The sequence below is a fragment of the Mobula birostris genome, chromosome 4, assembly GCF_030028105.1.
Source record: "Mobula birostris isolate sMobBir1 chromosome 4, sMobBir1.hap1, whole genome shotgun sequence".
In the NCBI taxonomy this organism is placed as follows: domain Eukaryota; kingdom Metazoa; phylum Chordata; class Chondrichthyes; order Myliobatiformes; family Myliobatidae; genus Mobula; species Mobula birostris.
Window position 1 is genome coordinate 134218559 of NC_092373.1, and position 26476 is coordinate 134245034.

Here is a 26476-nt window from a genome sequence, read left to right on the forward strand (position 1 = left end):
TTGCCTGAAATTGCTTTGATCACCCTTTCAAAGATGTAGCACTGGGACAGGACGAATGGCTTCCTTCTTTGCTGTATTATTTGGTGCATAATTGTAGGCCCAGTTTCACTGATCTACACCTCTGTCTGTAGCTCCCACTCTTCTGTCCTAGTTTGATGGGGATTGTTATGAAGGTCAACAATTAATATCATGACTGATGTCTCTCAAGAAGTTGATGACATGCTCTCTGTTTAAACTGCTACATTCCTTATGAAGGTATACCAATAGTGTGTCAAGTTGAAAATGTCAGGATCTTCTTAAGCCAGTGACAATGACGTATCTGTGATATATTTTCAAAACAGCTCAGTATATAACATGGAGGGGTACAAGGTGATGGAAGCATCGCCTAGTATTCAAAATATGTCCTTCTTCAAAGTGGCCGAGAGAAGGTGATTCTGATCAGCAATGCTGCTGCAATTGGTATGGATTTTGGGTGAGGGTGTTGAATAATGAATAATCCTTTGCTGGATCAAAATTTAAATGGAATTTTCCTCTGATATCTGGAAGCGTCAGATATGTATAGAATCAGGAGGGATTATGTGAAATAGGTTTATTACAGTGCCATTCAGTGTCAAGATTAGGTACTACGGCCATTGATCTGCACTGAAATACAAGCTGAACTTCTTGATTTCTAGCATAGCATTTTTAGAAATTATACATGAAACATGCAGGATGCTCTGGAAAATGTTTTCTGTGTTATCCTACATACATTCTCATTGAAACCTACCAAATTTTGAAAGGTCTAGATGTGAAGAGGATGTTCCCAATAGTGGGAGAGTCTAGGACCAGAAGGCACAGCCACGGAATACACAGACATCCCTTTAAAACCGAATTGTGGAGGAATTTCTTTAAGCCACAGGATGTTGAATCTGTGGAATTCATTGCCACAGATAACTGTGGAAACCAAATCATAGGGTATATTTAAATCAGAGGTTCACAGATTCTTGATTACTAAGGGTATCAAAGGTTACAGGGTTACAGGAGGAGGCAAGAGAATGGGGTCGAGGAGGAAAGTAAATCAGTGATGATCAACTGTTGGAACAGACTCAGTGAGCTGAATGGCTTAATTCTGCTCCTATGCCTTATGGACACAGGATCTGAGTGTTAATTCTCATCTAAAAACTGGGAAATTTAGGGAAATGCCATGATGAGACCCAGTGATGCAAAATAGCTCAGAAATCACAGAGTTTGTGACATCTTGTTTGAATGGAACCTGGAGCTTTCCTGCACTTACAGTATAAGGCAGCGGTCCCCAACCACCGGGCCGCAGAGCATGTGCTACTGGGCCGTGAGGAAACGAATCGAGTCAGCTGCACCTTTCCTCATTCCCTGTCACGCAATGTTGAACTTGATCATAGGGTTGCCAACTGTCCCGTATTTGCTGGAACATCCGTATATTGGGCGAAATTGGTTGGTCCCATATTTCCCCCGTTAAGGTACAGCGTTCCTATGAAACCTTTCGTGCAGAAATGGCGTGAAGTGAAGAAGCAATTACCATTAATTTATATGGGAAAAATATTTGAGTGTTCCCAGTCCCAAAAAATAACCTAACAAATCATACCAAATAACACATAAAACCGAAAATAAATAACACTAACATATAGTAAAAGCAGAAATGATATGATAAATACACAGCCTATATAAAGAAATAATATGTACAGTATAGTCGGGAAGATAAAGGCAAAACCGTTTGGCGGGGGAAAAACAGGCACATACGCTCATGCGCACACAGGTGCCCGTGCAAGGCTTCATGGTCATGGTAGTCTCCTGGGGCAAAGTGTCCCGGGATTTGACTGCTACCTTTGTCCCTTATTTGGGAGTGAGAAAGTTGGCAACCCTAACTGTAAAAGACATGTTAAGGTGAGTTTAACCCTACTTGAATACCACCACCCCCCCCAACCCCTGGTCGGCCGGTCCACAAGAACATTGACAATATTAAACCGGTCTGCGGTGCAAAAAAGGTTGAGGACCCCTGGTATAAGGCAGTGAGAGTTGCTGGCAGAATAAGACCATAAGACATAGGAGAAGAATTAGGGCATTTAGCCCATCAAATCTGCTCCACCATTCCATCATGGCTGATCTCGGATCCCACTCAACCCCATACACCTGCCTTCTCACCATATCCTTTGATGCCCTGACCGATCAAGAAACTATTGACTTCTGCATTAAGTATACCCACAGGCTCGGCCTTCACCACATAGGAGATCAGTGGGCAAAATTGGGGCACATGGTATTGGGGGCAGAGTACTGACATGGATTGAAAATTGGCTGGCTGACAGGAAACAAAGAGTAGCGATTAACGGGTCCCTTTCAGAATGGCAGGTGGTGACCAGTGGGGTACTGCAGGGTTCAGTGCTGGGACCGCAGCTGTTTACAATATACCATTTGTACATTAATGATTTAGATGAAGGGATTAAAAGTAACATTAACAGAGTTGCAGATGACACAAAGCTGGGTGGCAGTGTGAAATGTGAGGAGTATGCTATGAAAACGCAGGGTGATTTGGACAGGCTGGGTGAGTGGGCGGATGCATGGCAGATGCAGTTTAATGTGGATAAATGTGAGGTTATCCACTTTGGTGGTAAGAACAGGAAGGCAGATTATTATCTAAATGGAGACAAGTTAGGAAAAGAGGAAGCACAAGATCTAGGTGTTCTTGTACATCAGTCACTGAAAGCAAGCATGCAGGTACAGCAGGCAGTGAAGAAAGCTAATGGCCTTCATCACAAGGGGAATTGAGTATAAGAGCAAAGAGGTCCTTCTGCAGCTGTACAGGGCTCTGGTGAGACCACACCTGGAGTACTATGTGCAGTTTTGGTCTCCAAATTTGAGGAAGGGCATTCTTGCTATTGAGGGAGTGCAGCGTAGGTTCACAAGGTTAATTCCTGGGATGGCGGGACTGTCATATGTTGAAAGATTGGAGTGACTGAGCTTGTATACACTAGAATTTAGAAGGATGAGAGGGGATCTGATTGAAACATATAAGATTATTAAGGGATTGGACATGCTGGAGGCAGGAAGCATGTTCCTGCTGATGGGTGAGTTCAGAACCAGAGGCCACAGTTTAAGAATAAGGGGTAGGTCATTCAGAATGGAGTTGAGGAAAAACTTTTTCACCCAGAGAGTGGTGGATATGTGGAATACTCTGCCCCAGAAGGCAGTGGACGCCAAGTCTCTGGATGTTTTCAAGAAAGAGATGGATAGAGCTCTTAAAGACAGTGGAATCAAAGGTTATGGGGATAAGGCAGGAACTGGATACTGATTGTGGATGATCAGCCATGATCACAGTGAATGGCGGTGCTGGCTCGAAGGGCCCAATGGCCTACTCCTGCACATATTGTCTATTGTCACTCTGTGGCACAGCATTTCACAGATTTACTACTCTCTAGCTGAAAAAAACTCCTCCTTACCTATGTTCTAAAGGGTCACCCCTCAATTTTGAGGCACTGCCCTCTAGTTCTGGATGCCCCCACCAGAGGAAACATCCTCTCCACATCTACCATATCTAGTCCTTTCAACATTCTGTAGGATTCAATGAGATCCTCACGCATTCTTCTGAAGGTGCCAAAGCTGCCAAACACTCCTCATATGTTAACCCCTTCATTCCCAGAATAATACACATGAACCTCCTCCGGTTCTCCAATGACAAAACATCCTTTCTGAGATATGGAGCTGCTTTAACGACTATCACACGGTAGTACTCACATCCACAGTGATGAAATGCTTTGAGAGGTTGGTCATGACCAGACTGAACTGCCTCAGCAAGGACCTGCACCCATTGCAATGTGCCTATCACCACAACAGGTCAACGGCAGACACAATCTCAATGGCTCTTCACACGGCTTTAGAACGCCTGGACAGCACAAACACCTGTGTCAGGATACTGTTCATTGACTATAACTCAGCATTTAATACCATCAATCCCACAATCCTGACTGAGAAGTTGCAGAACCTGGGCCTCTGTACCTCCTTCTGCAAGTGGATCCTCGACTTCCTAACCGGAAGACCAAAATCTGTGCAGATTGGTGATAATATCTCCTCCTTGCTAACGATCAACACTGGCACACTTTAGGGGTGTGTGCTTAGCCCACTGCTCTACTCTCTATACACCCATGACTGTGTGGCTAGGCATAGTTCAAATACCATCTATAAATTTGCTGACATTACAACCATTGTTGGTAGAAACTCAGGTGGTGACAAGAAAATGAGATATACCAACTAGTGGAGTGGTGTCACAGCAACAACCTGGCATACAACGTCAGTAAGACGAAAGAGCTGATTGTGGACTTCAGAAAGGGTGAGACGAAGGAACACATACCGATCTTCAAAGAGGGATCAGAAGTGCAGTGAGTGAGCAGTTTCAACTTCCTGGGTGTCAAGATCACTGAGGATCTAATCTGGTCCCAATGTATCGATGCAGTTATAAAGAAGGCAAGACAGCAGCTATTCTTCATTAGGAGTCTGAAGGGATTTGGTATGTCAACAAATACACTCAAAAACTTCTATAGATGTACCGTGGAGAGCATTCTGACAGGTTGCAATCAATTCCGTTATCTTTTAAGTCAGTAACAAACAATGTGAAAAGTAGCGGTCCAGTACTAACCCTTGAGGAACACTGCTAGTCACTGGCAGCCAAACAGAAAAGGTCCTTTTTACTCTTACTTGCTGCCTCCTGGCTGTCAGCCATTCTGCTATCCATGCCAGTATCTTTCCTGTAACACCACAGAATAGGTCAATGATGTCTTGGAAAAGCAGCCAACATTATCAAAGACCCCTCCCAACCTGAATATTCTCTCTTCTCCCTTCCATCTTTATCTTGGCCCTTACCTCTTATTGTCTATCTGTACAGGTTTTCCCCGCCATCCGAAGGTAGAGCGTTCCTATTAAATGGTTCGTAAGCCAAAATGTCGTAAAGCAAAGAAGCAATTACCATTTATTTATATGGGAAAATTTTGTGAGGGTTCGCAGACCCAAAAATAACCTACCAAATCATGCCAAATAACACATAAAACCTAAAATAACAGTTAATACATAGTAAAAGCAGGAATGATATGATAAATACACAGCCTATATAAAGTAGAAATACTTTTCCACAATCATTACTGAACTGTCCTCCGTAGCGAAAATCTCATGCAAGCACCGTTGGCAGAAAATTTCACGCAAGCGCTGTTGGCAAAAACACGGCGCAAGCGCTCTCCAGTAACCTTTAAGCTATGAAGCTGCCAAATCATACCAAATAACACATAAAAATACACAGCCTATATAAAGTAGAAATAATGTATGTACAGTGTAGTATCACTTACCGGAATCAGGAAGACAGCGCTGAGCACACTGATGATGGTGTGTTAGACAGAGTTGTTGCAGGTTGGGTGGTGCAGTGGCCCCCACCCTCCAGGCCGCCAACCGATACATTGCCGCGAGGCACGCAGGGGTCCAGCGGTAGCCGGGAAGCACAAAGCACATCTTTAAGAAAAAAGCCGAAATAAACATGCTAATTAATTAGGTGCTGCCCGGCACGTAATTGTCGGCCCAGATCAGTGCCGATTGCATCGCCTTTGATCTGGGCCGACACTTACGTGTGGGGCGGCACCTAATTAATTAGCATGTTTATTTTGCCTTTTTTCTTAAAGATGCGCTGTGTGCCTCTTGGCTACTGCTGCATTCTCCGCGAATCGGTACAGTATCTGTCTGCGGCCTGGGTGTTGGGGTGGTGGGACACTGGGTGTCATCTCATCGTCTGTTTCCATTAGAGCAGGCAGCTCATCTTCTCCTATGACTGCCCCCCTTGACGTCGAAGGTCGAGGTTCATCGTCGGCTGTGGCTGATGTGGAAGGCTTGCTTGACTGCTGAGCCTCGTGCAATTTTCTATCACACAATTCTTTGTAAGAACTCAAACTATCTTGCAAATATCCCAAGCCTATGTACCCTTTCAAAATTAAAGTCATACTTTATCATTGCAGCGAAAATCTCACGTAGTTGCTTCACTTTCGCTACTGCATTCGGTTTCGATTGTTATCCTTTCCTCTTCCAATTGCATCAGCTCCTCATCTATCAGTTCCTGGTCATGGGATGCCAAAACCTCTTCAACATCATCTTCGTCAGCTTCCACAAGCCAAACTCACTTAGTCCTTACTTCATTCACCACGATCGAAACGCTTAATTATGCCTAGTTTTATGCTAAGTGTAACACCCTCACGAGCTCTTTTAGGTTTTTCCGACACCTTAGAACTCATCTTGCTAACGGCTGCTCAATGCGACGTGCTTAAGCAATGCAATTCTGAATCTGGGGGAGAGCGGCTGCTCGGGGCGCGTGCTGCCTTTTATCGCGCGCTGATTTTTTTCGCGTGCTGAATTTTTTAATCGCATGCTGCTTTTTTTCGTAACAGTGAAAACACCTTCTGAAAGCGAAAAGAGGGTACTAATGTAGGTCTTTCGTAACAGTGAGGTTTCGTAAAGCGAACATTCGAATAGCGGGGGACACCTGTACATACTTCCTTTGTAACATTATATTCTGCATTCTGTTATTGCTTTTCCTTTTGTACCACCTAGCAGTACTCTTGCTTTCAAATGATTGGTACGGAAGGCAAGCTAAACAATGTTTTTGACTGCATCTTGGTACATATGATAAAAACAGTAAACCAAAACTAATTACAAAGTCACCCAGCAAATTCACTGTAATTGTTTAATCAAAGTAACATGAAGTACATGTATTTCCTTTATTGTGTAATTTATAGAAGAAAATTAGCCAAGTATATACTGTGTCAATTTAAAAGGAACACCAATAAAAATTTCCTTGTCTTTATATTTTATTTATCACTATTTGGTCTTACTTCTCAAACACTCTCTGGTCTTAGCTTTTCTATATCATTTGGGTGGATAATTAGTGCAACAATTTTGCATTCCAATATGAAATAAAATTGCATTTAAACATACACTAGTCACCCTTGCATCACAATGCTTGAAAATTACAGGAAAAGATCACAGAAGGCAGACAACACATAACTAGGCTAATAGTGTCACTATATTAATATTTAATAGTCTCTGTATATATCCTATGAACTATTAGCCTGTTGCTTTTAATTGACATGACTGCTTCACTCGCAAACAGTTGTTTTTGATGGCAATACACACACAAAGTTGGATAATTAATTGATAGTAATTTATTCTATTGATGAAATCGCATTTTCAATCAATGCCCTTTGATTACTGTAGTGAGATAGTTGTACTAGTTAGAAGATACAAAACTTCCCACTATATTCACAGAAATCATTTTTATAGAATCACCACAAGGGGGTGCAGAAGAGCAGTAGCACACTAAAATGTGTGTGTAATTATAACCTGAATTCTATCTAAATAAGCTCATATGACTGTATTGAAGCATTTAGAAAATGAAGACTTATTCTAGATCAAATGAAATTTTCACAGGAAACAAACGTCTAGAAAATGTCCTCATCATTTTCCCTCAATCTTCATTACTTACATCATAATTACTGACACTGATAATGGCAGTAGCATGCCCATTTTAATACTTAAAATTTTTCCAGGCATTCATATATAGTACTCCTCCTCTAACCTGGCATACTGAGCATCTTGGTTGTTGTTGTCTATCAGAAATGAACAGGCTGGTACATTGGTGCAGCTAGCAGCTTCAGTATTCTGTGTAGTCACATCAGTTTTCCCTGGTTTCTTTTCGTACTTCAAAAATGCAGGTTGAAGGGTCAATTGACACAGTAACTCGGCCACACTATGTAATGGGTGGTAGAATCTAGGGATAGTTGATGTGAATGTGGAAAAGATATAATTGCTTAGAGTAGGATTAATATGAAAATGGATCCACTGGTCAGCACAGACTCACTGAGTTAAGGAGCTTGCTTCCTTGCTTTATAGTTCTATTTTCCAGACTAATGGATGACAGTCCAAATAATCTTCTTTTTAAGATGTTACATAGCACAACACTTTAATTATTTTTCTAGTTAATCCATTAAATTATAAAACAGTATGGAAACAGGAGCCCCAAAGAGTGTAAAGGGATTGTAATCACCAGCGTCTTGTACTGTTATTTTAAAGGAAGTGTGGGAACAGGGATTCCATAAAGTTTAAAGGAAATGTGGAACTGCTCTCTCCCATCACCCCCTCCCCCAGTGTGTGTAAAAAGAACATGGGGGCAAGGGTTCTGTGAACTTAAAAGGAGTAAGGGCAAGCCAAATGCCAAACCATTAGGAATTCCAAACAATTGGTTGCTGTTGTAATGTTGGTGTGTCCAGAAGCAGATTCAATAATAATGTTGGGTGGGATTTGGAATTTGAAGAGCTATGCACCATACTTCTTTGCAAAGTGTATTTGTAATGTGTGTCTTTTCTTTCCATTGTATCATTTGGTATCCACATTTAAAGATTTAATTAACTGAACAGCGGCACCTCTCCAGCCACCACCAACCCAAGCAGTGCATTCCAGGCATCCACTACTCTGTGTAAAAATTCTCACCCTGCACATTTCCTTTGAACTTCCCCCTCTCACCTTAAATGTATGTCCTCTGATATTAGACATTTAACTTTGGGAAAGATACTGGCTGTCTACTTTATAACCTTACAAACCTCTACAAGTTCTTCCCTCAGCCTATATCAAGGTTTATCCTTTTATAATGCTCCACTGAACTCAACAGATGCTTAAGGAACAGAGCCCCTTCGTTACTGCCCCCCAGATTCAATAATTAGTTCATTATTTTCTGCACAATCAAATGAAAAAGATATTAATAATTGCTGCTATTCCCACTTATCCCTCTATTGATTCACTTTTTCTTTACTTGTTCTATTAACACCAAGTTTTTTTTTAAACACCATTTCCCTACTTGGCATCTCATCTCAACTATCTTCCATCATTTCAGACTTTCCATTTGTTTTTTTTTATCCCTTCCCCATTTTTTCCACCACTGTTCCTGATTAAACCCGCTAGAATTCTATTCTTCCATAAATTTTTATTTGGAAAGTTTTCAATCTATAACAAACTAGTACATTAATGGCACAAATGGTAGTAAGTAGGTTTGTTCTCTTGGCCAGTAAGGAGTCATGGTTGCACAAAGGTCATGTTGAGAACTAAATACTCTATGTATGGAAAGAACAAGGTGGGAAGTGAGTAGGAAAAGAAAGCTGCAATATAAAGTATAGTAAAAGATTGATACCAAAGAACAGGGAAAAATTAGAGGACAAAAATAACACTTGTGATAACTTTATAAACCAAAGTATTTACTGAAAAATACGATGAGCTTCAATAATCATAATAAAACTATCACAGGAACTTTAATATTCATGTGCTAGGCAAATAAAATTGAAGAAAACGTTTCAGAAGATAGTATCATAAATGCATTTACAACAGTTCCCTGGAGCATTATGACAAACTGGTGATTCAGATCTTGTCTTTTATACTGAAAAAGAGAAATCTGCTAATCTTCTAATTAGGCATTGGAGTCATAGCATAAAAACAGGCCCTTTGGCCGCCTGCATCATGGCCGACCATCATGCCCAGCGCCACTTGCCTACAATAATTCCAAATCATTCTATGCCCTGCTAAAATGTACATTCAGATAATCTAAAATATTGTTATGTTTTCCTTTTCCAATTAAACTTCGGTTCAAAAATTCACTCTTCAGGTCACCTTTAAATTTTCTCCCTCTCACCTTAAATCTACATCATCTAGTTTTAGACAATTTGACATGGAAAGCACATAGTTGGATGCATCAGCAAGGGAGATGAGGCTGAATACAGGGCTACGGTAGGAAACTTTGTCACATGGTGTGAGCAGAATTATCTGCAGCTTAATGTGAAAAAGACTAAGGAGCTGGTGGTAAACCTGAGGAGAGCTAAGGTACCGGTGACCCCTGTTTCCATCCAGGGGGTCAGTGTGGACATGGTGGAGGATTAGAAATACCTGGGGATACGAATTGACAATAAACTGGACTGGTCAAAGAACACTGAGGCTGTCTACAAGAAAGGTCAGAGCCGTCTCTATTTCCTGAGGAGACTGAGGTCCTTTAACATCTGTCGGACGATGCTGAGGATGTTCTACGAGTCTGTGGTGGCCAGTGCTATCATGTTTACTGTTGTGTGCTGGGGCAGCAGGCTGAGGGTAGCAGACACCAACAGAATCAACAAACTCATTCGTAAGGCCAGTGATGTTGTGGGGATGGAACTGGACTCTCTGACGGTGGTGTCTGAAAAGAGGATGCTGTCCAAGTTGCATGCCATCTTGGACAATGTCTCCCATCCACTACATAATGTACTGGTTGGGCACAGGAGTACATTCAGCCAGAGACTCATTCCACCGAGATGCAACACAGAGCATCATAGGAAGTCATTCCTGCCTGTGGCCATCAAACTTTACAACTCCTCCCTTGGAGGGTCAGACACCCTGAGCCAATGGGCTGGTCCTGGACTTATTTCCTGGCATAATTTACATATTACTATTTAATTATTTATGGTGCAACTGTAACAAAACCCAATTTCCCTCGGGATCAATAAAGTATGACCACTACTACTGTAACAACAACAACAACAACAACACACTGGCTAACTACCCTGTCAATGCCTCTCATAACTTAATACGTTTTATGTAGTCACAATGAAATTGAATGCAATTGAAACATAATCTTGGATTAAAGTCAGAGGTAAAAATTGCTAGCTGCATTGACTGGGGAAAAAAAACAAATTTATCAGAATTCTCAAACATAATTTCTTTTGAGAGTGACATAATACTCAAGGTGGCATGTAAAGCACAATGCTTTACAGTACAGGCAACCTAGGTTCAATTCCCGCCTCTGCCTATATGAAGTTTGTACGTGCTTCCCATGATCGTGTGTGTTTCCTCTGGGTGCTTCAGTTTCCTCCCACAGTCCAAAGCCATACCAGTTAATTGGTCCTTGTAAATTGTCCCATGATTAAGCTACGGTTAAACTGGGGGACAGCTGGCTGGCGAGGCTCAAAGAGCTGGAAGGGCCTATTCCATACTGTATCTCAATAACTGAATAAATAAATAAAAATACTTTACAAAAACTGATCCATCAACAGGTAACTCAAGAGATTAAGGAAGGAATGAGATTATATTTTCCCATCCAGCTTTTTGTCAGCAACCTTGAATATAATAAAAAAAAAGCTTATGATTTAAATAAACTCACAGATTTTACAGCGTCAGATTTTCTAGACTGATTTCGAGGGGGAGGACATTGTTCTAGGAGGAAAGTTTGACTTCAATTTGATATGATATTAAAACAAGATTTTATGTTGATAGGGCAGAAAATTAGACATTGTTTCCAAAGAAGAAACAAAGCAGCATTAGCTCAGGTTAAGAGGGTGGTTATTTCGGACAGATGAGAAATCCCTTTTACGCAGAGAACTTTTGGAATCCCATACCTAAAATGCTGTGAATGCTCAGTTGCTGTGTATTTTCAAGGCTGAGGCTGATAGATTGTTAGACTTCAGTAATCATAGGGTCTGAATAAGGGGAAAAAAAGTCAAAATGAAAAGAAGCCATAACATTGAATGACCCCCCCCCCCCCCGCAAGGGGCTACGCGGCCTCCTCCTGCTTCTATTTTTATGTTCTTAAAATAACCACCACAACTGAGAAAAACAAAAACAAAATACTGCAAGTGTAAGGTCATTGACCTACAAAACTAAACTTATACCTTTTTCTCTGCCAAATATCTTCAAAAGATCATTACAAAAGCAAGACCTCTTGTTTATCTGAACGATAGATAGTGTGAAAGGCAAGGTACTTCATCCACTTGATTAGAATCTGCCACACATTGTTGCAGAGGCAACATTACCTAGCTTCACAATGGAATTGCATTTCAGACCAGTGGTACAGCCAATTCCTTGATGCCAAAGATAAACTTGGAAATACTCCAACTCTCTGCATGGATGCACATTACCACCCACAAAGGAGTTAAGCTAGACTCTCACCCTAATGCAAAATAATTGACATCAAAAGGGTTGAAATGCTCAGGCAAGTAAAATAATTGACACTTTTTGTTTAGCTATGTCATAGCGCAAATGACAACTGTCTTTTAATATTAAACGCCAGATTCTGCAGAATGTTGGAAATCCAGAAGAACACACACAAAACATTGGAAGAACTTATCAGGTCAGCAATATCTATAAAGAAGAATAAATAGTTGATGTTTTGGTCAAGAACCTTCATTTTGCCAGATGAGTTCAAAAATTGTTGTTCAAATAACTCTGCATGCAATTAAATAAAAAAATCCTCAGAAAGTATTAAACAGCAAGTGGATTTTTGAAAGTAGATCAAATGGTTTTGTTTTCCTGGTCATCTAGAGACTCTTGGTACTCCAGAATTTCATCACCCAAGTTCAAGATTGTCTACTGCATCAATAAATAAGTATTGAAAACACGCACACAGAGGGAACACACAAAGATCATTCTGTCATCATGCATTTAGTAGGATGAAATGAAACTAAGTGAAATGGACAAGTATAGGCAGATATAGCATAATGTAGGAAGTGTGAGGTCTTCCATTTTGGAAGAAAAATTAGAAAAGCGGAGTTCTTTTTTCAAGAAGTAGGTGGGTGACTGTAAATTTTTGGTGTTTAGAGGTACAGGGCTGTGTTTGTTGATGAATCATTGGAAGTTAAAAGTAAACACTTAGAATGATGAACAGCCTATTTATTGATCTCACTTGGAAGAGGATATAAATATAATAGTGGAGACATTTTGCTCCAATTGTCTAGGCCCTAAAATATAGCCTGGATTTCCTACGCTAGAAAGGTTAGGGTTGCAAAGGTGGTGGGTTTGTTCAAATGAAGATTGATTAACCAGATTGGGCTTTTATTCAAAGTTTACAAGAATGGGAAGTGAGCACTCAGTGTGGATGTTTCCTTTGGCTAAGTCCAGAATCAGTATTGAAGAATGGGGTCGATTATTCAGGACTGGCAGAAGAAATTCTTCCATCTAAAGAATCCTGACGCTGGAAATTTCTACTGAAGGCTATAGAGGCTCAATTGATGAATATGCTCAAAACAGAGATTAATAGTCTTTTAAATATTAATCAAATTAAGGAATATGGAGTTACATGCTATAGTAAAGATTAATTGTGATATTACATTGAAGGGTGGAGCAGACACAGGTGGCCGGATGCCCTATTCATGCTTCTGTTTGCATTTCTTAGGAGGTCATTAGAAACAGATAGCATTGTGACTGCAGTAACTAAACCTGATGATAGTGATTACCAGGCATGAGCACCCAAATGCAGACTTTTTGGATAGAAGCCAATAGTACAGGTGAGCAATCAAACACCTAAAGATGCACTGGAAACAGTATGCAATCTGGGTTTTATCTAACATTAATGACACTGACTATGCATCTATACTTTAACAAAAATAAAATGAACAAAGAGCCATGGAGAGACAAAGAAAGGTTTATGTGATACAAGCATTTCCTTAACTTCTATATTGACTTTCTGGAAGGAACACATTTAATGTTAAGCCTCTACACTACATACTATAGTGCATTTTGTTTATGTTTAAGTCAGATTTACTCTATGCAGCAAAAGTCTGTTAAAGTGAATACTATAACTTGCATATATTTTAAAGCATTAAATAAATTGCTACAGCATAGTAAGTATTTATAAAATATAACATCTCATTATTTTGTGTGCCTTAAAATTTTGGAAATGTTTTGATATCAGAAGTATGTTTTTCCAAAGCATGTCATTTCAGCTTTTAAAGAGTACAACAATAAAATATTAATAGAACAATAGGTATTATATTAACACCTGAACACATTGCTGCACAGCATGAATTCTAAAATACTGATGAATACTTTGCAACAGGCTTCTGAAAGCAGTGTATTCTGGTTAATTGCACCATCGATCAACTATGGCTTCTGCTTATTAGGGACAACTCTTGAAGAATCAAATCTAATCAAGAAAATATCTGGGATTCCCTTTGTTTATTTGTGACTTAATCGGGACAGCAGACTGTTACCAAGCAACTTTTAAACTAGTGTCAGTTGCATGCACTTCTGTGGCTGTTAGACACTACACAGTGCTTAGAGCAAACAGTTTTTAAATAGTGTCAGGTATGTGTGTTTGCGTTCAAAAGGCAGTGATTTTTGTCACTGATAGTTGGCGAGAAATAAGCAGCAAGACAATTCAGAACTGTTTTGCTCTCTATGCTTTCAAGCATTCAGACTTAGAGATGCCAGAAACATTTAGGGGCAAAAATGAAACAATTTTATTACTTCAACAATTAGGACCTATGAAGAATTTGAATGCTCTGACAATCACCTTGAATGTTAAAATGAAAATGAAGACTTAGAGGATGCAATCGTCAAAAGCATTGTATGAAGGCAGTCTATTAGCTGCACGAGGTTGTCGTGCTTATTGTTAACTTATGGTCAATCACAAGAACACTGCACTGTACAATGGATGAATTCCTCCATCGATAACTATGAGGAACTACACACAGTTTTATGGTATTGTAGTATACTGATAGTGTTCTAATTTGCTCTGTATTTTATTTAAATACATAATTGTTAGACCTGGCTGGTGGTGTAGTGGCATCAGTGTCGGACTTCGGGACGAAAGGTTCCAGGTTCAAATCTAGCCAGCTGGCTCCCCTGCACGCTTTCCATCCGTGCTGGGTTATGAGCTGGTGATCTCCTTGGAAACTCACCTGGCAGAAGGCAATGGCAAACCACTGCTGTAACTTACCTCATATGCAATTCCCCACTATATCAGAGAGGCGTGGAGGAAATCATCCGCTAACCGGAGAAACTCCGGATGCGACATATCTTTCCTTTTCTACATAATTGTTACAAAGATCTAACTGTGTCTGGATTGAGGGTGCTGATTTTCAGGTCACATTCTGAACATCTCATCAGAAGGGGGGAGATTACATTAGAACTAAACCTAGATTAAACACAAGACCAAACCTGTGCCTTCTCACTTCCCTGTATAAATGGATCCTCGAGTAAGATTTGATGTGTTACCAAATAACCTATCAAACATCTTTAGATGTATAGTGCAGAGCATTCTGACTGGTTGCATTATATTCTGGTATAGAAGCTCCAATACACAGGGTTGCAAGAGGCTGCAGAGTATTGTAGACACAATCCTCCTCACTGTCAAGGTAACCTCAAGAGCAGGCACCTCAAGAAAGCGTCATCCATCATTAAATATCCTTGCTATCCAGAAAATGCTTTCTGAATTTCTCAGCACAAATACAAATTTCTTTCTTGCTTGAATATGGGTCAGGGGTTTTCTCAAGGTCAGAGCAGAAATTCTCCTTGACCTCATTTGTCATTTCCAGAGATGGTGCATTTGCACTGACAACCATGATGTGCTGCTTCTAGGTCAGAGTGAGCTAAAATCATGAAACAGTCATTTATTTTGCAAGTGAGAGGAAAAAAAAACTCAGAAAGCAGATTAATTAATTATTGGTGCTGAAACCCCACCTCATTAAAAATATTCCACTTGCAGCCTGCCCTTTCAGAATGAGGTATACAGTTGGCTCCTTCTTTGAGTTGGCCTTCTCCTACTTCTTCTTGTACTAAGGCCGATAATGTCATTGTGCGAACATCCAAGTTCCTGGGCTATAATGCAGAGTGGTGCTCCAGACTGACACTACTGTGGTTGTCCATATGGTCTCTAATGGTCCTTATACTGAAGAGTGCAAGGTCCCTAATACCACATGCACTGGACAGTACGAGGTCTGGGTCCAATGGGAAGAGCATTGGGGGTGTCAAAGACCACTCATTTCCTGCATGGACATTCTCAGATGCATAAATTGATAAAAGTGCTTGCTAACATACTGTATTGACATGTATGTGGGCTCAAATATATATGCCCTTGCTCTCTACTACCCCACCCCTCCAATACCCACCCTCACCTTCACTCTCAATGACCCCAACCTTCACTGTCCTCAAGTCCCTCCCTCTCTCCGATTCCCCTGCCCACCTTCTTATGCAGCCTGCCACTTGGTTCCTTCTCTATTTCCACTTCTCTCTGAAAATCTACTTCTTTTCTCTACCACAGCTCCTTTCCTCTACAACTCCAAAATGACTTCTCCTCTCTCAAGTTATGCCCCTCAGCCCCAACCATGACCCTTCTTTGTCCTTCCTCTCTGTTCACCACCCTGAGAAAGAAAAAGGGAAAACATACTTGGTTAAAACCTTGGGACTATATTCATTTCCCTGATCAATGTTGCCTGAATTTGCCCAAGTGACTTCAAATCCAGTTACAGTGGCTGTAGTTCAAAGGCTGAGACTCCCCACAAGCCTCCACTAAAAATGTGAAAGGCTGCAGTCAGTTCCTTAACTCTGCCTGGTGTGCACTATATTGGCAATCTGTTGATGGATTGTTAGATTCTACTGCCTTGTTTAATGGTCAATGGGCAGATTAATTCTCTTTGAGGGAATTGCTCACACCTACAGGGTTTCTTGAATCAATGATGCTGAAATCATGTGTTTATACAAAACACCTTTACAAGCTCAAAATATTCCAATGTGAACCATAGCCCAAGTACTTCCAAATGTGGGTAAATTCATAGGCAGTTAAATTACTTCCAGCAAGCTCTCACAAATAGCAATGATATATTAATAAGAATGAGCAGATGATCTATTTTAGTGCTATTGGCATAAATGCATATTGTTCTTTTACTTAGGTAGACTCTTCTGCAATTTGCCCTCACGTTGGTTTTTTCCACACTAATGACCTCCAGTCCCTTGGATTCTAACAATTATTTGGTGCGGCATTTTTCTGTATACAATTTCCAAAGAAATACAGAAGTAATTTGATGTTTGAATAATTTACCTAATTGTTGCAGAGCCGAATCCAGATTATAAACCATTCAATTTAAGGGATGCAAAAGTACAATAAAAAAATCTTAAATGCATTTATTTTAAAATGTTGCATTAGCTTTAAAGCTAATTAATTTAATTGAGGTACAATAACTTTAGAAAATACAACAATGAATTCTTAAAGTTCCAGCCATCAAGGTAGAATCCCTCCCCAGTCCCATCTTCTAGCTATTACCCATAAAAAGAGTCAAATTCATAATAGCTGCAACAAAATCACTGATAAATCAGTACTTTTCCTTTAAAGTACTGACTAGGATTCCAGCATTCTGCATACTCATTATATATCAAGTTTTCTGCTTCTCTTTCTACAGTCCGTTTCAAAGGTTGAGCTGTCTGGATTACCAAACTTGTTTTTTAATTTGCTTAGTCTGTATTCACATATAAAACTATTTTTTGTTTACTAATCTCTTCATCTAACAATCTTTTAGAACATATAGAGGTGGTGGTTAAAGGGTGGGGGAGGGGAATTGTGCCTTTAATCAAGGACAATATTCCAGCTGCAGATGGTACATGTAAGCTCTTCCACTGAGCCTGTATGGGTAGAACTCAAAAATTAGAAAGGTCTAATCACTCTGATGGGATTATACTACAAAACCACCCTCCCCCTTCCCAATAGCTACTAGGACACTGAGGAACAAATATACATGCAGATTATGGAAAAATGTAGCTCTACCAGTCTATTGTCGCCAGTAAAATCTTCTATGCAGTGATGTGCTGGGGCAATGGCATCAGCACAGGTGATGCCTATAGGCTCAATAAAGATTAGATAGGCTGGTTCTGTTATAGGAGTCAAACTGGACACACTGGAGGCTATGGTAGAACAAAGGATCCTACTGAAAATCCTGGCAATTCTGGACAATGTTTCTGATCCTCTGCATGCCACCTTGGCTGAAGAGAGGAGCACTTATAGTAATAGACTAACACAACTGCACTGCTCCAAAGAGTCCTATATGAGGTCATTCTTATTCTCGACTATTAGGCTCTATAATAAGTCACCCTATAGCCGGGGAAGTGATGACCACCCCTCCTGCTAGAATGTTTGTGGTAACTTATTTTTTATTCTTTCTACTTCTCTTCTAATATTTATATCTGTGCACTTATAATTCTACTGTGACACTGTAATTTCCTTTGGAATCAATAAAGTATCTATCTAAGCTGTTGTTGTGGGTGACCTCAACTTCCCAAATATAGACTCCTTAAGTGTAAGACGTTTGGACAGGGTAGAATTTGTTAGATACTTCCAGGAGGGTTTCTTAAGCCAATGTGTAGGTAGTCAACAAGAGAAGGCACCATACTGGACCTGGTGTTGGTTAATGAGCCTGGCCAAGTGACAGGCTTTTCAGTGGGAGAAAGATTAGGGAACAGCGATCACAACGCCTTAAGTTTTAAGGTAGCTATAAATAAGGATAAGCTTGGACCTTGTCAGAGAGTATTAAATTGGAGCAGGGTAAATTCCCAGAGTGCTAGGCAGAAAGTAGGGAGAGCTGTCTGGAACAACTCTTTTAGGTTAAGTCCACATCTGACATGTTGAGGGTGTTTAAAGATCAACTGCACAGAGATCAGCAAAGGTATTTTCCAGGAAGAAGGAAGGACAAGAATGGCAAGGTAAGGGAACTTTGGATGTCAAGAGAGGTGGTGAATAGAGTCAGGAAGAAAAGAGAAAATGTGAGCAAGGTTTAGAGAACTAAGTTCAAAAAAGCCCTTGAGAATGATAAAGAATCCAGAAAAGAACTCCAGAAGGGATTAGGAAAGCCAGGAGGTACCACGAACAGTTGTTAGCAAGTAGGATTAATGAGAATCCCAAGACTTTCTATAAATGTATCAAGAGCTAGAGGATAACTAGGGAGTGGGTAGGACCACTCAAGGTTGAAGGAGAAAACATGGGCTTGGAGGTGGACAATAGACAATCAGTGCAGGAGTAGGCCATTCAGCCCTTCAAGCCAGCACCACCATTCACTGTGATCATGGCTGATCATCCACAATCAGTACCCTTTTCCTGCCTTCTCGCCATATCCCTTGACTCCGCCATCTTTAAGAGCTCTCATTCTTTCTTGAAAGAATTCAGAGAATTGGCCTCCACTGCCTTCTGAGGCAGAGCATTCCACAGAACCAAAACCCTCTGTGTGAAAAAGTTTTTCCTCAACTAAGTTCTAAATGGTCTACCCCTTATTCTTAAACTGTGGCCTCTGGTTCTGGACTCCCCCAACATTGGGAACATGTTTTCTGCCTCTAGCATGCCCAATTCCTTAATAATCTTATGTATTATGTGGAGGATTTTGGTGAGATCCCAATGAGTACTTTGCATCACTATTTACCAATGACAAGACTTTGAGGTTACTAATTTGCTAAGGCAAATTGAAATAAAGGAGGAGATAGTGTGGGGTCTGTAAAGAACATAAAGGTAGATGTCCCCAGGCTTGGTGGGAAATATCCCACGTTACTGAGAAAGGCAAGAGATGAGATTGCTAGGGCTTTGACCTATCAAATGTGAAATATTGCACTTTGGGAGATAAAATGCAAGGAGACAATATACTGTTAATGCCAAGACCCTTACCAGTGTTGATGAGTGGAGATCTTGGGGTGCATGTCCATAGTTCCCTGAAAGTGGCTATATAGGCTGATAGGTTCATTAATATGGAATATGGCCTGTGCTTGCCTTTGTTAGTTAAAGAATTGAATTCAAGAGTTGGGAAGTTATGTTGCAGATTTATTAGGCTGCATTTGGAGTGTTACATTCAATTCTGGTTGCCCTATTATAGGAAAGCTGTCAAAGTTTTGGAGAAGGTGCAGAAGTAGTTCTACCAGGATGCTGACTGGATTAAATGACTTGTGCAATAGTGAGAAGTTGAACAAACTTGGGCTGTTCTCTTGAAGTAACAGAGGTTGAGGGGATATCTGAAAGAGGTGAATAAGATAATGAGAAGCATAGATAGAAAGCCAGTATCTTTCTCCCAGGGTTGAAATATCTAGTAGCAGAGGGCTTACACTTAAGATGAGAGGGAATATATTCATTGGAAATGTGTGGACAGGTTTCTCTTTTTTTTTAAAAAAACAGAGTGGTGGGTGTCTGGACAGTGCTGCCTGGAGTAGTGGTAGAGGCAAATATGAGAGGCATTCAAGAGACTCTCATGTAGGCATGTGAATGTGCAGGAAGTGGAAGGACATAGACATCCATCTGAAAGCCTATTTATTTAACCTTGCTTCTTTTATTTTCACATTTGTACTTTATCCCTTTGTAAAGCATTTTGAACTAGACAGTCTGTATAAAAAGTGCTCTATAAATAATAATTATTAATCTTTACTGGACATTTGATTACAAATTCAATTAGTTTGGCACAACATTGTGAGCCTCAGGGCCTGTTCTGTGCAATGCTATTCTATGTAGTTCTTTTAAATTTAACAATAAATAGTAAAAATGACCTGGTGTATACTACTATGTTCCCTTGTCGTTTATTTAGGTACTAATGTAAAAATATATTTCACCATTTACAGTGAAGTACTCAGGTATTAACCATCCTATTCATGGCTTCTTCTTTGATCCCAATTTTCAACACAATGATGCCTTTTGCTGTTCCTGTCCCTGGAGGACATGCATTTCAATTCTTTCCTTCTCTATGTTTTTCTCTATGTTTTCCTCTATCCTTCTCAACCCAATCTCCTATAGTCCAGTTACTGTCAGCTTGAGATAGGTAGCAAAATTTATGTCATATATACTACAAATATTATGTAGATAAAGTAGATCTGGCATGAATAAAAAAATTGACACATATGGAATAATATATCATTGATGGGATAATTAGGATAGCTCAATATGATAAGACAGAGTAAACAAGAAGAGACATTTTTGCAGACTTAGAGTCAGCCAGTCTAAAACTCCAGGAATGGTCTGAATGTTTTGTATTTGTTTTTGTTTGAAGACTAGGTATGAAGGCATTAGTCGGTGAAGCGACAGTGCTAGAAACCGTTCCAGTGCCAGGAGGGTTAGGGTGGGATTCCTCTGATATCGGAGATGCACATATCTGCCTTTAAAGAGTCACTGGATCCAGGAAGAGGGCAGGTGTCTGGGCCACAGCAATGTCTAGAGATGAAGGGTGGGGACACTGACAGAGAAACCTTAGCCTCTTAACTGGTTGAACACTATTTTGAAGTCTACAGGAAATGCTGAGCCTCAGCGTGCTACATTTTAGAGATTTTGTTTCCATACAATACATAATTATTAGCTGATTAGCATGTCATGCCTCCAGAATGTTCTTCAATACTTTGGAATATACTGTACCTGCCCTGTTTTTCTGCCCTGCCTGAACCAAGTTATTCTGCTCTCAAATTCAATCCTGCAAATGCCGATTGCTTCAATTCTCAGTTACCCAGAAGGAGGTGATGAACTACTATATTGGTTGAGGTAGCTGAAGATATGGGGTATCGGTGTGCTCAGAATATTTAAATCTCATTCTGAAAAATAATGTTCTATTGGGTATAAATAAAAACAGTCAATCAATTGGGTTTGGGTGCATTGCCTGATAAAGCTAAATCTTCACTAGCTCTCATACACAGGGCACTTTTTAATATTGTTGAGGGATAAATAGTGGAGCGTTCAGGTGCTTTTAAATTTAGCAACATGGGAATTTTTATATATAAACATGTGAAGAAAGGAAGCTTCTGGATTCAAACCTGTATCCAAAAGGCAAGAATGTTTGACAATAGTTTTATTATCTCAGTCCATCACTCCGATTTTAGTCCACAATTTGTATTCAAATATCTAGAGTATGTCTTTCACTTGTTTTCATATAATGCATCACAGTGCTGCAAAAGGTAGAGAAGCCTTTCATAGCTGAATATGAACTGCATAAAGAACACGAAAGCTGAAAATCAGTTTACTTTATATGAGGTTTCTCTGGCTTTTTAACTTCAGTAATATTTATCACAGCCACTTGTTAATAATTTAAGGTCAATTCAACATTTCAGCTTAATGTCTTCTCTTTCCACAAAATAAAGACCACCAATATGTCCCAGTTAATGTTAAGATTGCATTGTGCTTCTTGAACATCTTGTTTTGAAAATCATAATGTTTTGCCCTATTAAATCGGATTAGTTTCCTGCCTAAACAGGAATTTATAACCCTGGGTTCTTTCTAAATTGAAACATAAAAAATTTATATGAAGGGAATTTATTTCTAAGAAACGAGCAGGCAGGCCAAGAGCCTCTCTTGATTATTGAAAGGGGCATAGCTTAGATTAGTCAGACCACATCAAAAGAAAGACTACTGATCCAGTTTGTCATGGAGATTCCAGCATAATGTTTACCTTCTATGGATATTAGACATCTGCTTAATTAAATATAATTCTTCTGCCGTTCTTTGGTATTTGATGGCATTCCTAGGTATTAGGACATATATCAGAAAACAATTCTTCACGTGCAAGAGTAAGCAGCTGGTCAACCAAGTACAAAATTTTGAGGCAGATCATTACATAGATTCAATGGCATCAACAATCCAGATATACAACTTTTAGAAAGCACCAGTAAAAAAAATGAAATTGTGAACCTTGACATACTGCCATTTCTAACCATCTGGTTAAGATATCTTCACTGTTGCTTAACTGCAAGTTAACGAACACTGTCAATAGTGGTTAGCATAATGCTATTATAGCACCAGCAACCTGATTCAATTCCACCACTATCCATCCACCACTTGCATGCTCTCCCTCTGACCATATGGGTTTCCTCTGGGTGCACTGGTTTCCTCCCACATTCAAAAGCCGTTCCAGTTAGTATGGTAATTCATCACATAGCTGGTATGGGCTCTTTGAGCCAGAAGGGCATGTTAGCATGCCCTAACTTTAAATAAATAAATAATATGATCTAATAGCATGCTGAGCATTACAATCACCCAGAAATCCACCGAGACTGTAGGCTGTTTGTTTTATTTTTTTTTAAATTTGTAGCATTGAAAACTTACAAACCTTGAAAACAGCTCAATTGGCATTTTCAGCAAGATATCAATCTATCTTAAGCCTACCCTTTCAATTAAATGAGGGACTCTTGCCAATTTTAGTAGCCAGTTAAGATGTTTCCGATAAAGATCTAGCTTGTATTGTGTTTATTGAACAAGCTTGGAGGATGGAAACTGATTTGTAATTACTAGAAAATATCAATTGATATCTTAATTTTATTAGTAATACTGACAAGATGCTCTGCTATCCTATTAAATAACTGTCAAACAGGATGGAAATATCAGGGAAAAGGTGAAGTGCCACATAATACTATACTTGCATTTATGTTGCAGTTTCTAGGAGCCTCAAAACGATTTTTCTCAACAATTTACCATTGCATAGCAAATCACACAAACAAGTGAAGCAAAAACCAGCTAATTTATTTTCCAACACACTGAAGATGCTGGAAATCTATAATAAAAACTATGTTTGAAAGAGTCAATTACTCAGTTAACATGTCTAGAAAGAGAAACAAATCATTTCTTTCAATGCAACACAGAAAATGCTGGAGGAACTCAGCAGGCCAGGCAGCACACCAATGGAAAAGACTAAACAGTTGACGATTTCTCTTTTCCATAGATGCTGCCTGGCCTGCTGAGTTCCTCCAGCATTTTGTGTATTGCTTGGATTTCCAACATCTGCAGATTTTCTCGTCTTATTTATTTCAATGCTATTGCCTGCACTTTTCTGGCATTTCACGCTTTTATTTCTACTGTGGTTATTTATGAATAAGATGTTGAATACCATACCAACGTAAATGGAACATTTGTTTAATATGTATTTTTTTCCATAAACCCCATCTCTCCTCTAAAATGAGATTAAGATTGAAGTGGTTCTAAGTGGACACCAGTTAGAACCCTTACAATGGCTTCTAGATGTCAGCTTTGAACTGAATTCCCTTTTAAAAGTCCTAAAACTACTTACATTTTTATACACATGCATGGCATAACTATGTATGGTATGGCATGCTGTGTCATTTTTTTTGTTTACCTGATAGTTTAGAACAATCTAGGAAGAATAGAACATAAAAGAATATCAAGTTTCCAAAACATCAAATGATATCAATTAACATGTTATATTTTAAGTAAATTTCTGAAAACAAGACTACCTGATAGGTTTGAAGGACGTTTATTAATGTGGTAACCAATTGTTATGTCATAAGGCACAAGGAAAATTATTGCTAGAATCATTAGGGTACAATTGGCTAATGGTCACCAACATAGTTTACTGAACAAACAAAATTACATTTTTCTTTGCAGATGAATGTTTCCAAATTAATTTAATCATGCCATTTTAGATTTTTGAACCTGCTAATTCCTAATGTGAACTAACTGTACTTAACTCTACTTACAAATTTAATTGCAGACATTAGTTATAAACTTTAGATACGGGGGGGGGTTATAAGGATATTGCAAATCTTAATAAACAATAAAATTCAATGCAATCTCAATATCTTCCCACTCTTTTGCAAAGATATGCAAAAACCGCAACTATTTTTGTCAGCTGTTATAATATATCGTGGGATACTCATGATCTCCCAATGTAGGTTATTAATAGAAGAGAATATCAGCAAAGTTAAGTGCAGATGGTCGTATAGTCAATATCTTTCTGTGGTTCATATGAAAGTGCAACTCAAGTTTACCTACAACTATGTATATTAAAAAAAACCTCTCATGAACAAAAGAATATTAGATTTTTTGCTGCCATTTCTATTCCAACTTTAATTAATGTAAAAGCATACTTGTAACTAACAGCAAACAGAAGTTTAACCTAGGTTAGATTTGCTAATTAACAAATATTGGCAACACATTTCCATACAAATATTTTCACAGCTAAAATAGTCATCTTTTAGAAATGTAAATTTAGATAGTATATAAGAATTGTGAGCAGGTTTGAGTCATAACAACATGACAATTGCTACAAATACTAGTCAGATTGTCAGGAAATACATTGATTAAAAGGCACTGAACAAATATTTAAACATTGCCATGAAGCACAAGACAAATTTTATTTAACATAACATTTCCAGTATTATTACATCCAAAAATAACCCCATCATGTTTCAGTCCTGGCTAGGTAAAGTCTACCGTTTCATTTTTGTACCAAAGTAATATTTATAACATTAGCTTACTTTTAAAATGTATTCAACAGACTCTAAATACAATTTATTTTCACAGATTATCTTTGATGTCCATATTCAGTATACCAATGCAATTCTTGACCATGTAAAGACGACAAATTAGGAAACACTCCCAAATGTATTAACGTCCCTTACATCACTAAAAATACATTAGATTCAGTGACTAATAACATGGAACATGAATTCACAGGAGAAAATTTAGGATATTCCTCAGAACATCATACAATTACAGCAGCTACTGAAAAACAGAAGTTTTGTAAAGTTACCTGTACTTAGATCCAAGAATTATGCACAATTTTAAGGAAATGGCCAAAAAATGATTGCAGGCTAAGTTATTTGAAACTTGGGTCAAATAATTATGATTTCCCACAAGATTCATTAATTTGTTAAAACAGTGGCCTTCTTCAGGTTATTAAATTTAAAATGTTGATCAAACAATATTAAATATTTTTCAATGTACAAATTACAGTGCAGAATTTACATGTCAAGTCACTAAGCAGTACCACGGTATCCATTTGAAAAGTAGCTCAATTTTAATAGTAGAAATTAAACATGAATTTTATCTTCTTTCATAACCTCTGCCCACAAATAAACATTACTGCTATGTTAAACTAAAATATGTTAATTTAAAGCTTTAGAATTGTAATTTAATGTTGTAATATAGCACTTAATGTTCTCATCACAAAGTGCACAGCAATAAGGTTTGTGACTACTGCTGAGCGATAGCAACAGCAGTTTTACAGCAATTCAACATGCGACTCACCCGTCTCCGACAGCAGGGAAGGCCTTGGGTGATGATATTGATGGCAATATTCATGTTAAACATATTGAGCACCGAATGGTGCGATAAAGGCTCTTTTTCACTCATCAAGTCAGCAAGACCAAATTATGGCTTGGAATGGCTCATTTTTCCTGACTGATAATTAGGGTTTATTTACTTGATATACCATGAACTCCTACTTTGAAAACATTGTATATATTTTTTTAAACAGTGCAAAATAAAAAATTAGTGTAATCCCAAGGCCTGCTGCCTTTCTCAAGATCTTCACCCACTAGCTTCAAAGTCCAACCCACTCCCCTGTCTAAGAGCTTTGAAGTTCAAATTCTCTCAGCGCAGCAAGCACACTCCAGCATGACTATAAACTACTTCTGTAGCTGACATCATTAGAAACGACTGCCAATCCCGCAGCTGATGCAGCTTTGTGCATGCCATCCACAAGAGCCACCCTTCTAGTGTAGTTTGTAAAAGCCAGGCCGATTACCCAAGGAATGTATTCAATCTGATTGTATTTTAGATTCTGACTTGTATGCGATAGCAACACTTAACTACCCAATCCATTGACTACACATGGTTTACTCAGGAATCAATTGCTGAAGAAAGGAATTCGAGGTGTCCAGACTTTTCAAAGCCTGCAATGTTCATAGGTCAAACAGGCAAAAGTAC

General features: G+C 39.0%; 1 protein-coding gene across 1 annotated transcript in view; it reads right to left on the minus strand.

Moving 5' to 3' along the window:
* Nucleotides 1-26129, minus strand: part of fbxw7 (F-box and WD repeat domain containing 7) — a 127120-nt gene extending 100991 nt beyond the window's left edge. Inside the window, exon 1 of the mRNA XM_072256066.1 lies at nt 25796-26129. Coding sequence (XP_072112167.1) covers nt 25796-25900 — 105 coding nt within the window. The 5' untranslated portion in view covers nt 25901-26129. The remainder of the gene's footprint in view (nt 1-25795) is intronic.
* Nucleotides 26130-26476: the final 347 nt, after the last annotated feature.